This window comes from Zootoca vivipara, chromosome 1 (genome assembly GCF_963506605.1).
Source record: "Zootoca vivipara chromosome 1, rZooViv1.1, whole genome shotgun sequence".
NCBI lineage: Eukaryota > Metazoa > Chordata > Lepidosauria > Squamata > Lacertidae > Zootoca > Zootoca vivipara.
The window spans coordinates 50,325,258-50,339,489 of NC_083276.1; the positions used below are offsets into that span (position 1 = coordinate 50,325,258).

The 14,232-nt window shown below is 41.7% G+C and overlaps 1 protein-coding gene across 9 annotated transcripts in view; it reads left to right on the forward strand.

Moving 5' to 3' along the window:
- The window catches only part of PHF21A (PHD finger protein 21A), a 131,829-nt gene that overhangs the window by 42,622 nt on the left and 74,975 nt on the right, over positions 1-14,232 (forward strand). For all 9 annotated transcript variants that reach the window (XM_060274628.1, XM_060274615.1, XM_035115679.2 and 6 more), the window contains exons 3-5: positions 27-184; positions 6,355-6,387; positions 9,095-9,160. In XM_060274628.1, the coding sequence (XP_060130611.1) occupies positions 131-184; positions 6,355-6,387; positions 9,095-9,160 (153 nt within the window). In that variant the 5' untranslated portion in view covers positions 27-130. The remainder of the gene's footprint in view (positions 1-26; positions 185-6,354; positions 6,388-9,094; positions 9,161-14,232) is intronic.

Here is a 14,232-nt window from a genome sequence, read left to right on the forward strand (position 1 = left end):
TGATAAAAGTAACATATATTTTGCAGCTGCAGCATAAAGAACAGAATATTTCCTTTACTCTGAAGCAAGTGTCTGAAGGTGGTGGGGATTTAGTAACCTCAGCAGCTCAAGAAAGTGGAGAAGGTAGAGAATGGAGTTGCAGACTCTACAGGAGGCTCTGAAAGTGGAAATTCAGGTTCACCAGGTAAATTGCATTCTCTGTGTTGTGTATCTTACTTGAAATAGTAAAAGGGGTTGTTAGTCTTCAGGAGTTCAAACCGAACACTAATAGTTGCTTGATTCTTAACTTCTGGTGTGCTTGTAAGTATCATGCTATGGTGCACATTTTATCTGTTTTAATGTATTGCCTTCATAGCCCACCATATATTGTGAGCTCAAAGTGGTTTTCATCTGCTTTCCCCAGAGACAACACACATACCTCTGTCTCCATGGTGCTTATAGTTGGAGTAATTTGGATAATTAAAAGCTTAGGGTATAAGAGAGCGAGAAGAAATTAAAAATTACAATTCATAAAGTTAAAAAAAGTGATTAAAGGGCTTAGTTGTATTTGTTGTCCCAATATTTTCTAGTCTCTCTAACTCATAGTTTTCTCTATTAACTGAACTCACAATCCAAGTTTCCCCAAAGTTTGAGAAACAGAGCAAGCATACAGTATATAAGACAACAAACAGGCCCTTTGGAGTAGCAGCAACAGGTCTTACAACCTTTCTCCTCCCTTTCAGCTCATAAATTGCAACTATTGAATCTGAATTGATCACCTCCAATCCTTATACAACATTAAAAAGAAAAAGAAATGTGGACTATATTGACTTCATTTTGTTTATGAATTGTTTTCCATGAACAACACCCTGAACAACAGAAACGTCATTTACAAATATCAACATTACAAATGTATATAAAATCCAAAATAAAACCTTCACTTAAAAGGCTTATGTGGGGAAAGGAAGATCTTCCATAGTCACCAAGAAGATAATAGAGATGGTGCTTGTCTGATATTACTGAGAGGGCATTCCGGTGGGTAGGTAGGTGATGCTAAAATGATTTCACGGGAAGTTTTCTGTAGAACTTTTGAACATAGTAAATGCAGCATGTTTGTAGATGAAAGAGTGTGATTTTTATTTATTTATTAAAAAATTGAGTCTTACTCGTGTTTAGGGTTGCCAGACTCAATAGAAGACAGGACTTCTGTGCCTTTAATTGCCCTGCTCTCTTTTGAGTCTGGAAACCTTAAAGAGAAACCAGCAGACCCTTTGCTTGGAAATTAAACAAAGGTTCTGCTGGTTTCTCTTTAAGGTTTCCAGACTCAAAAGAAAGCAGGGCAATTAAAGGCACAGAAGTCCTGTCCTCTATTGAGTCTGGCAACCCTATTCGTGTTTGGATTTTCAGAGCTCTAAGGACATAATCCTACTAAGTTAACAAGCTTTTCCTCTGAAGAAACACCTTTAAGACAATTCTTATGACTTTAGAAAAGAGCCATTAGAACCAACCTGGCCTGCATTTATTATCAGGACCTGGGCAGGTGAGCTGTGAGGGGAACATTTTCAGCTGTGTTAATTGGGTTTTCGGTGAACCCCCAGCATAGGTTAGGTAAGATTGCTATAGTCTAGAGGGGTTGTAGTTTCCCTCCAGGATCTCATTCTGGCTGAGTCCCCATTTTAAGTGTTTGTGGCCGGTGTGGAACAGTAAGGACAGGTGAGAGAATTCTGTGAACTGACCATCTTGCTGTCTACTATCTCCCTGCCTGAGCTGGTGTGAAATGGTCTCTAATTCAAGTGTTGAGGATCCTCTAAGTCAGGCATAGGCAACCTTGGCTCTCCAGATGTTTTGGAACCACAACACCCTTGATCCCTAGCTAACAGAGCCAGTGGTCAGTGATCATGGGAGTCATAGTTCCAAAACATCTGGAGAGCCAAGGTTGCCTATGCCTGCTCTAAGCAATGCCAAGGCTCAGGGTGGTGGTTTATTATTTTCAGGGTGTTGTTGTTGTTGTGTTGTGGTGGTGGTTAGGATTTGCTTCCCCTGAGTTATCCCAAAGCAATTTGCAATATAATAAAACATATATAAAACAATTACTGTATATGTATAAAAACAGTTAAAGCTATTGCATATGTAAGACATTAAAAACAACAACACCAATTATAAATATAAAAACAGTCTCAAAAAAACAGCACATACATAAAAACAATTCAGATCCGATACAGTTACCAACTGGGATAAAGATCTCGGTTTAAAAGTATTGTTGAAAGAGCCCCTGAAAAGGCAATAAGAGAAGGTGCCTGCCTGATATACAATGGCTTTAACTGCCATCCTGACAACTGTGGTTTGTTGAAACATGGCAACAGCCTAAAATGTTGTAGGCTGCATTCTGGATTGATTTTTTTAAAGATGATATGCTTCTCATATTTGCTGAATAACATGGCAGTACAGAATCTCAAACAGAGATATGCTCTGAATTTTCTGTCTTCCAGTGTAAACAGTTCATTCAGCGCTGATGTCCATGTGGAAAATATATTACGAGCCAGTTGATCAGTTATTTTTTACATTGGGTATATTTCAAAGTGGTTTTCTTCTAGATTTCAACATGGTTAACTCTAAACAATAGATGGCAGGCATGGTTTACTTATTGTACAGCGTACTTGTTTTAAGATTTCAAGTCTGACAATTTCCAGCCTGTTTCTAATGTCAAAGCAATAAACCAGCCTCTTATTTCTGTGTTACTTGCTAGTAGGTTCAATTTTTGTGTAATTTACGCAAGAGCTCAGTACAAAAATAATTTGAATGGAATCTAACAAAGTGCTAAATGAACATTCCACCAGTGCAAAAATTTCTCCTTGCACAGTGGGGAATTCTACCCCTCTCTCCTCCCTACACTGTGGAGAACAATTGAGGAGGGTGCATGGCACATGGGGTGGTTTTAGAAATGGAGAAGGCCCCATTGCTCAAGTGGAAATCCTTGTGTTGATGGAACATGCTGCCCTTTTACTTTTAGTCTTCAGCTCTTTTTATTACTGGTAGAAGATTTATCACATGGAAACTTGCAAATTGCCCCCACCAAGATCAGTGGGAACTAGTCACGAGTAAATTTGTATAGATTTTTGTAATTGTGAAAGAACCATCAGACTTGGGATATTCATTGAACATATTTTATAGCAAATAATCTTTGCTAGACAAATCCCATCATTGATTGCATTGTTTGCATAGGCATTGCTAACAACATTGTGGGTATCTCTGAATGTAAATTTCAATTTCACAGTCAACTTTATTCTCTCAGACCTGAGTTCTTTTCAGACGAAATCTAAGCTCTTGTAGACAATTCTGACACCATTTCTAACATTAAGGTAGATGCTGTGGGTCTGTACATAAATAAGTATTTCTCTAATGTAGTCGACCAGCTCACTGGTAACACTGACTCATACGCAGACTGAGAATAATAGTTGTGTGGAATTATTTACAAAAGTGAGACATTTATGACAAAACAAAATATGGAGAACAGTTCTTCACAAGTGGTGCATTTCTTGCCCTTATGCAGGGCATGTAAATATAAAGGCCAACAGCTCTTGCCTTCAGATTACCAAACCATGTCAAACTTGTCCAGGATAATCTCTAAGAGTTTGAGTTTGTATTTGAAGGTGTAGAATTAGCACTGAAATAGCAAGTTCTTGGGAAAGTCTAGTTGATGGATCTTGCACATAGTTGCGATCATATACACATTTATTTGTGACTAGGTGCATTTGAACTCAGTGGGATTATCTGGTTTGTATGTGCTGTGTGAGACTATCGTGCCAGTGATCTGCAAGCTTTCATATATGCTGATATAGCTGGAACTGAAATATTTTGATTCTAAATATAGAGTCTGCAAAAAATAGACCATTTTCAGGGAGCAACATATGTATGCGTCTGAAAACACTTACCCACCCATTATATGGTTTGTCAGGTCAGCTTGATTGTGTCAGTCATCATCTCCAACTGGAGATCAGCACTACACTAACTATGTGATTGTCTTTCATGCATAGTTCCAGCTCAGTAACCAAGGCAATACATACCGCTCTGGATACTGGATATAGTGAAACAGCATGTGAAAGCCTCAGTCTTTCACATGTATATGACTCTTGCTGGGTTGAATCCAAGACTTTGCTTGCACAAACGTAAGCACCACTAATGTACAGGTTGTGGGTGAGCCACTAATTCCCTCGCATCATGACATTGCACACAATTTTGAAAAGCCTGACTGTCCTGGGGCAGTTTTCCAGTGGGCACGAGAGGCTGTGGGATGGGGAGACATCTCCCCCCCCCTTCGGTAAATGAATATTGGAAGCACTTCCACTCATGTGGAGGTAAGTATTGGGTCTAAGTCTTTACGTATAGGTTTATGTACTGCCCCCACCCCAGCTAAGGAAGGCACACGTTTGATAGTTTAGTCTTTAATGACAAGAGAAGCATTTGCAGCAGATACACATGCGCTTCTAGCCTCTAGGCAGTTGCCCACATGTCTGGGCCCTGTGGAGCATTGCAACAACAGTGGTACCATGTACTCCACCTCCCCCCTGGCTTATATACCCTTCTCTGACGGGTTGCACACACATAACCTGAGACATCTCCAGCATGGAAGTCATTGTGGCTCTTCCCTCTTCAAGTTCCTCCTGTTTCTAGGAGACAATGGCATAGAGGATGGTGAGGCCTGATCAGCCTCTTCCTCCACCTCTGACAGGTCCTGTGTCACCCCCTGTTCATCCCTAACAGCTGTGCTCCTTCTTCCCCCTGCTCTGGCTCCTGCACCGAACCGCATAATTGCTGACACCCTCTCCCAGGTCAGTCTCCTCCCCCCTTGCTTTGGCCACACACTCGTCAGAGCGCTGTCAGCCCTTGACAGAATAATAAACAGAGTTCACATGCTCATTGCCATTTTTGATCCCTTAGCATCTTTGTCATTTTCAAGCAAGAAAGATGGATAGAAACGAAAAAAGAAAGGAAGCTGCAAATCTTCTAACAAGTATCTGTGGGGTGATGATAATGTTTCTCAGGTTTATTTTGTCCACTCCTGCAATTTTGGCTATTGGGAGTTTGTGTCCCTCTAAATTCAAATTATTAACCTACAAAAGAAAGTATTCTTAAATACACCAAAAGCAAATTTTGACAGATTTCGTTCACCCCAGAATTAGAGTAACTTCAGCATTAAATAGTTGTGGGAATGTAATGGTCAATACCTTTCTGCTTTAAAGCACAATCCTCTCTTTTGAATTCAGTGGTACCTGTGTTCTTTGCATGAAAGTGTGTTCTGTCAGGCGAGACATGAGGAGACTATTATAGATAGTGCATTTCTGCATCCAAAAACTTCTCTCTCTGTGTGCTCATGTGTTGGGAAGACGTAACCAAATGGAAATCAGTTTCCCCCACCCCCCAGCGGTATGCTGTTTTATTTAGAATGATGTTGTGCTGCTCCTACAGAGTGAAGTATCTGTTAGAAACTGTAGGAAAGATACTAAATCCTCTAAAATTGTTTACTAGTGCCAATTTAATTAATTTTGATAGATCAAACACATATTCTATATGTATTAACCTAGCAGATTTCTAGTGCTATGAGAAGTTAATTTATCTATTCAAGCCATTATCTCCTGTAATTTAGCTGGATTACACAGTTTAATTCTCAAGCAAGCCTTTTAAACTCACTGAATAAGCTTCGTATCAAGACCAAGGATCAAGTGGTCAGAGGAAATATTTTTAATGTGCTCTCCCAGATGTGACAAACATCCTATGCCACTTGGCTTTTATACTGACTTTTTAAAAATATCAAAAAGTACCCAGAGAAGCAGAATACTCAAGGAATTTATTAGGTTCTTTAGAGATTTTTTTGGGGTGTGAGGCGGGAAACTTAACCTGAAGTGCCAATTCTTAAAGAATTATTGTTTTCATTTATTTGTAAAACTCCAAAATACTAGGTGCTTTTGCTAACAAGCCCCTGCTTTCTGCCTTACAATTTAAGTATAGAAAAGTAGCACAAAGAAGTAGGGAGAGGGATGCAGCAAAGTTTCTTCTTTGACTTCTGTCCCTCAACCAAGACCACATGAAGGACTTGGTTTTTTTATTAAGTAGATAGGTTGTTTTTTTTTGCAACTGAACCAGTTGTCTGTGTTGCTTTTTATACTAATTTATTATTGTAGTTTTTAGCTTACCCAGTTTAGCTTACCCAGCTTTATCCCTAGTAGCAGCATACTTAAACATGTGAATAAGGGTGGCAGAAATAAGCAACACCTTTTATGAAAAATCCAGTTTTAGTCAAGGACCACTGTATAGGTTTTGCTTGCAGAACTTTCAGTAAAGCACATGCAGTACTAATACCACTGTCTTCTATTTTAGAAACTGGTTGCCCAAATGAAGCAGGATCCACAGGTAAATATGTTTTGTTCACACTCTTCATTCCTTCTTCACCGTCTCCATCGCATCTGCAGAAAACAGCAGCAGGAGACTCTTCCAGGTGGTTCGCAATTTAGCGGAACCACCTGCTCCATCCGGGCCCAGTACGGGCCACATGATCTCCTGCAATGATTTTGCAAAGTTTTTTGCAGATAAAGTCGCTCAGATTCGGGAAGAGGTAGACTCCACCGTGGGGGCAGGGCCGGGGCAGGGGAGTGCTAGAGTCCTGTCTAGTCAAGTTTTGTGGGATCAATTTCAATCTGTTACCTCCGAGGATGTGGACAGGCTGCTTCGACGAGTGAAACCAACCACCTGTCTCCTTGATCCTTGCCCATCCTGGCTTATAAAAGCTAGCCAGGAAGGGCTGGGCGATGGGCTTCGCGGGTTGGTAAATGCTTCTCTCCATGAAGGAGCCTTCCCAGACCCGCTGAAAGAGGCGGTTATTAAACCGCTTCTTAAAATACCATCTTTAGATCCGGCCAATATGGCCAACTATCGCCCAGTCTCAAATCTTCCATTCTTGGGCAAGGTGGTTGAGCGAGTGGTTGCTGAACAACTTCAGGCACGCCTGGAAGAAGCGGACCATTTGGATCCCTTCCAGTCAGGATTCAGGCCTCATCATGGGACTGAAACTGCCTTGGTCACACTGGTCGATGATCTCCGGCGGGCTAGGGACAAAGGTAAGAGCTGTTTCCTTGTTCTGCTGGATCTCTCAGCGGCTTTTGACACCATCGACCATAACATCCTTCTGGATCGTCTAGAGGGTTTGGGAGCTGGGGGCACTGTCATGCAGTGGTTCCGCTCCTTCCTCCTGGGCCGTGTTCAGAAAGTGGTGGTGGGGGATGAGTGTTCAGACCCCTGGGCTCTCACTTGTGGGGTGCCTCAGGGTTCTGTCCTCTCCCCCATGCTTTTTAACATCTACATGCAGCCGCTGGGAGAGATCATCAGGGGGTTTGGGCTGGGTGTCCATCAGTATGCTGATGATACCCAGCTCTACCTCTCTTTTAAATCAGAACCAGTGAAGGCAGTGAAGGTCCTGTGTGAGTGCTTGGAGGCGGTTGGAGGATGGATGGCGGCTAACAGATTGAGATTGAATCCTGACAAGACAGAAGTACTGTTTGTGGGGGACAGGAGGCGGGCGGGTGTGGAGGACTCCCTGGTCCTGAATGGGGTAACTGTGCCCCTGAAAGACCAGGTGCGCAGCCTGGGAGTCATCTTAGACTCACAGCTGTCCATGGAGGCACAGGTCAACTCTGTGTCCAAGACAGCTGTTTATCAGCTCCATCTGGTACGCAGGCTGAGTCCCTACCTGCCCACTGACTGTCTCTCCAGAGTGGTGCATGCTCTAGTTATCTCTCGCTTGGACTACTGCAATGCGCTCTACGTGGGGCTACCTTTGAAGGTGACCCGGAAACTACAACTAATCCAGAATGCGGCAGCTAGACTGGTGACTGGGAGCGGCCGCCGAGACCACATAACACCGGTCCTGAAAGACCTACATTGGCTCCCAGTACGTTTCTGAGCACAATTCAAAGTGTTGGTGTTGACCTTTAAAGCCCTAAACGGCCTCGGTCCGGTATACCTGAAGGAGCGTCTCCACCCCCATCGTTCTGCCCGGACACTGAGGTCCTGCTCCGAGGGCCTTCTGGCGGTTCCCTCACTACGAGAAGCCAAGTTACAGGGAACCAGGCAGAGGGCCTTCTCGGTAGTGGCACCCACCCTGTGGAATGCCCTCCCACTAGAGGTCAAAGAGAACAACAATTACCAGACCTTTAGAAGGCATCTCAAGGCAGCCCTGTTTAGGGAAGCTTTTAATGTTTGATGGATTTCTGAATTTTAATGTTTGATGGATCTCTGTATTTTAGAATTTCTGTTTTGTTGGAAGCCGCCCAGAGTGGCTGGGGGAACCCGGCCAGATGGGCGGGGTATAAATAATAAATTATTATTATTATTATTATTATTATTATTATTATTATTATTATTCCTGAAGTCAGAATACAAACATTCCTCTTGTTGCATTTTTCACAAAGTGAAATAGAAAAGTTCATCAGATCATATACTGTATTAAGTAAATGGTCTCAATAATATTTCTGACAGTGTTTTGTTCACAACACGATTCTTCAAAACCATATCATGAGGAAGGTAGTGGTTTGTTTATTTTGTTCACCAAAATTGTAACATTGGAGGTGCATTCATTTTATTTCAACTCATGTATACTATAGACAAATTCTGGGGCAAAAGGTTTTAAGTGTGAAATAGCCTTTGGAGATGGGGTAGTGTTAGATGCATCTTTAAAAATAATTTCATTTTTCTTTAGTGGAGCACATCACTGAAAGAAAATGTGGAGCATATTGTAGGGTACTCCTTGATGTCCTTGTTAGTAAGTCTTAAATGGCATTTCATGTCTTCATGAAATACATGAAAATGCCACCTAAATGATGCTAAATATTGAAAATAAAACTGTAGCATAAAACTGTAGCCATAAAACTGTAGCACCAGGCAGTTCAAATAGGCTACACTGTTGTGCTATTTAAGCAATCCCATTGGTTACAACCTAGAGGCGCTTTATTTATAGCATTCCTATGAGTTTTAAACTCCTCCTACTATTCTTTATTTAGAATTGAAAGAGCTTTCTCACAGATACTCTCTCTCTCTCTCTCTCTCTCTCTCTCTCTCTCATCAGAATGCTGATCTGAAGAAGCAGCTTCATGAACTCCAAGCCAAAATCACAGCTTTGAGTGAGAAACAGGTAGGGAAACTGGTATATTTTTAATAGCATCTTCTAAAGATATGTCTTCTCCCAGCTACCATGAGTACTGCTATTTTTTTTTCGTGTGTGAAAATAAGTGTGGGCATCCAACACTTTTTGGCTCTGGTTTCATGTATATAGCAAAAGAAAAATAAATATTGGGTGCACTAGTCATAGATAAAGTGCTATGTGGTGCTGGAAATTTGTGAGGCAGACTAATGTATATGCTTTATGGTAGAAGTAGGAAGACATTGGACATTCTAAGTGTTGCACATATGAAATGATCACAGTTGTTAAAATGTGCCTGTCAAAATAAGATACCAGGTTTAGTTATTGAACTCCAGATGTATCTGATTTTTTTTTTTTTAAAGCCCGCTTACCTCCACATGGTGGGAGGTAGAAGTTGTAGTCTAACACAGCTGTGGCTGGATGCCCCCCTTTCTCTCAACTTTTCCTCCTCTGCTGGCTGTGTGACCAGTTGCGGGTGTACTATGAGGCGTGTATTGGGTTTGGACCAGAAGGGAAAAAGCCAGCTGCGCCATGGTCCCAGCCTCAGTTCAGCTTGGGATTCCCTGCTTACTCTTCCCTTATTCTAGATGTTTGTGGGCTGCCCAATAGTATGCAGGCACATCCCATGGGGGAGCTTTGCTGTGGAAGACTCTGGTCACTATATTCAGGGCTAGACAGACTCATTTGTGTTCAGACTAATTGGGGCTGTCTGCAGGCTTCGCCTACCTCATAACAACGGTCACAAATTATGGCAGATAAGGCATTGGGTTGGATTCTTAGCTTTCATTGAACAAGGGTGGGCAGGCCTCACCCTGCTGCACAGTATCAGGGTATCCCTTTAATGGGATCCTTGGGCAAGGGGGTTATTCCAATTTGATGTACATCATAGGGCAACCTTTAACCTTGGTTAACCCTGCTAAGCATCTGCCAGGAGTCAGGCTAGTTGATGTTAGGATACAAAACCGATGCCAGCACCAAAAATTTCTGACATCTGTAAAATTGTGGCCTCTTTAAACCCCAATACCGTTGTCCTGTGTTTTGTTGCAACTAATGTCATATCTGCCCCGCCTTACCCATGACTCCATTGTGCCTGGGCTCGCAGTTGAAAATCTGGTTGGTTATTGGTTGGATTCAAGGTGCTGACCATTGTTTGCCACTTTGGCTTTCATTCCGATCTGTAGCTGGAGTAGGTGATGGAGGAAGATGGGAGTGCATGACTCCTGAGGTTACCCCCAATTGCCAAACTGTTGTTTTGCATTGTGCCTTTTAAATATTTAGCAATGGTTCAGTTTAGAACAAAAGTTCTAAATGTGCATATGCATTATAGGCTAAGAGGAAATTTCTAATGAAGTTCCATTTCTTACTTGAGCCAGTAGAAGACACAAATAAATGTCTTGTGACCTTTTGTAAATTGTATCTCCTTGTGCTTCCCCACCTAAGATATTTGTCATGGCCATTTTGAGAGTTATACCAAGTGTCATGTACAGCTTATTTTTGTACTGAATATAACTACTTCTTTTGCATTGTGAATGGTGGCACTTTACTTTTTAACTGTGTTGGTATATGGCTGGGGCATAGGTTTTAATTACTTCTGTGCAGGAAGCCTTTGTGAATCAAGCTGCTGTTTAGAAAAGGTAGTTAGGAGTACTTACTATTTCTATCCAAGCTGGTGCACTAGAATGATAGGTAACATTACTGTGGAGTTGCAGCTGTTTATATGCTGCGGGGAGGTTGTTCATAATGTAATACAATTATTTATACAGTATCCCATCTTTAATGATAATGATCCTTCCAAGGCAGCTTACAAGAAATAATAATACAATAATAACATTACCGTTAGATGACAGTAAACCTTACCAGCTCATCAAGATCCATCCCACAGGGCAGTTGGTGCCAAGTGACCCTGTGCAGGAGGAGGGGACTGCTCAGTTGGAGCAGGCTGTAATGTTACCAAGTTGCTTCCTTCCCTCCCTCCCTGTCTTGTTCCTTCTCCATTTTCCCCTAATGAGGGTGAACTGAGTCTCCATGCACCAGTGGAATTGGGAGAACCTATGTGCATCAAATCACTGTGTGTTAGAATTAGCTTCACCTCTCAATATTCAAAGAATTCTGAACCCCTCCAACACTGTTTTTACCTTTGGCCTCCCAGATGCTGGAAGAATCAAACATAATAGTGTAACAGATCTTCTGCCTTTCCACTGATGCAAGATATGGGAAAGAGGAATTTAAAACAAACTTTCCTCACTACTAGAGTTGTTCAGCAATGGAATAACATTTTTTAGGAAGGCAGTGAAATCTCCTTGTATGAATGTTCTTAAGAAAAGTGTGAAAAGTCATCTGTGGAAAACTGCTTTGTCATGGAATTGCTTATAACAGGGCAGAGGGTAGGCCGCTAGAGTGCTCACTGGGTGAAGTTCAACTCTATTGTATTTGTATTGCAATAGCGGAGGGGAAATCCTATAGTGTTATTTTCCTACCTGCTCTCCCACACTCCCCACAAAGTAAACCACTGCCTGTTTATCTTACCAAAAACTTAATATCCTCCCTATGAAGTAAAATATTAAATTAAGGCACTCCCAAGTATGTACCAATGCCCATGACTATACTAGATCTTTCTCCCCGGGGATTCAGATATTGAAAGCTCACTGAGAAGCAGAGGTGGGGAAGACAACAAGATAATGTATTTATCGAGAAGTGGATCCTTTTTATAATGTACTGGAATAATAAGATACAGGATAATGTAAACCCATTTGTGTTACTTGGGACCTTGTGATATTAATTTATTCTGGTTGATTTTTTATGGAAATCTGTTCCTATTTGTTTACTTCTAGATATTCCTTTCTACTTTTGTATTGTTTGGCATCTGCTATTATACGTGTTATGTTATAAATAAATACATGCAAATAAAACAAAAAAGAAGAAATTGAAAACCTACAGGTGGTCTTGGTAAGGATTAGCTAGATATTCTCCACACATGCTGTTTGCATGACAGCATCTGAAATAGCCATACTTTTGCTCTTCTAGAATGCCCTGTGTGAGCTTGTTACATAGATACTCCATAACGGAAGTTTTTAACAAAAGTATGCTCTCTCACATTCAGCTCAACCTAACCCATGGGGTGGTGTACTGATGGGGACAAAATCCACTGTATTTCTACTTTTGGTTAAACTTCCTAGTTACAGGAGATGGAGCTCAAGCAGGCATCATGTTTCTTTTTAAAGAACTGATTTCAACAATTTCTGCTGCGTACTACTTGAAAAGTAACTGAATCAAGCTGGGTCATGGTCACTGTGGCTTGAATCCAATACTGTCAGCATTAACTTTGTTTTTGTTTGAAAAGAGGTTAAAATGAGATGGAACATGGTTAAAAGCAGAATGGCAAACTCTTTTCCTCACAAAATCCTACACATCATAACGTTATGCTGATATGTCTGCCACTTCAGTCTCTGTCCTGATTTTCTTCAGTAAAGGTTGTTTTGTTTCTTAATTCTGTGTCATGAACTATGCTAGTCCCTAGGAAACAGCCAGCAAGAATTGGCTAACATTCTTTCTGAGACTTTAAAGAGGCAGCAGCTTTAACTTGTGTTTCTGAATAATTACCAGGCCCCTAAAATGCATCTGAGTGTTCCAGTGAATGAATGATCAGAAATAGCAATTAAATCTAGTCGGTTACTTAAAAGGCAAATCTAGTCGGTTACTTAAAAGTTTTTAAGGTTAATATTGGTGATTTGTTCTCTGAAGTTGGCATAATAATGTGTGTATCAGTAAATTCTTTAGCTGGTGCAGAGTGCCCCTGATTGTTTCAGGGCAAGTTTGATGCAATGCCAATAGATGAGTCATATTAACTTACTAATTCATATGTTGAGCCAGGGAGAGAAGGCTGTACTGTATATTGATGGAGAGGCTGTGGTATTAGGTGGATCAAGTTTTGTATAAAGCTTGGTTTTTTGGCCTGATTTGACAATCTTTTTTAAAGTCATGTAAGAGGAAAATTAAAAACTTAATATTGCTGTGCAGAAATAGATTATAATGGGTAGTAACTGCTAGTTCTTTCTTCTTATAGAAGTGTTTTCTGGATAAATCACAAGTGTTCTGTACATAGGGGAGAAGCATAAGTTGGCTATTGTGATGAATTTTTATATTTTCATTGAGTTGCAGTTTTTAGTATTTTTGTAAGAGCTGTTTAAAAAAGTGATTAGCTTGCAAATAACATGCAGATATTACCATGCAGCCAACATAGAAACACAAGCGCGTAACAACAACAACAACAACAACAACAACAATTTATTATTTATACCCCACCCATCTGGCCAGGTCCCCACCACCACTCTGGGCGGCTTCCAACACACATTAAAATACATTAAAATATTACAGATTAAAAACTTCCCTAAACAGGGCTGCCTTTAGGTATTTTCTAAATGTCAGGTAGTTGTTTATCTCTCTGACCTCTGATGGGAGGGCGTTCCACAGGGCGGGTGCCGCTACCGAGAAGGCCCTCTGCTTGGTTCCCTGTAGCTTTGCTTCTCGCAGTGAGGGAACCGCCAGAAGGCCCTCGGCGCTGGATTTCAGTGTCCGGGCTGAACGATGGGGGTGGAGACGCTCTTTCAGGTATACTGGGCTGAGGCCGTTTAGGGCTTTAAAGGTCAGCACCAACACTTTGAATTGTGCTTGGAAACGTACTGGGAGCCAATGTGGTCCTGGCGGCTGCTCCCAGTCACTAGTTTGGCTGCCGCATTCTGGAATAATTGCAGTTTCTGGGTCACCTTCAAGGGTAGCCCCACATAGAGCGCATTGCATGTAGTCCAAGCTGGAGATAACCAGAGCATGCACTACTCTGGTGAGACAGTCCGCGGGCAGGTAGGGTCTCAGCCTGCGTACCAGATGGAGCTGGTAGGCAGCCGCCCTGGACACAGAATTAACCTGCGCCTCCTTGGACAGCCGTGAGTCCAAAATGACTCCCAGGCTGCGCACCTGGTCCCTCAGGGGCACACTTATCCCATTCAGGACCAGGGAGTCCCCCACATCCACCCGCCCCCTGTCCCCCAGAAACAGTACTTCAGTCT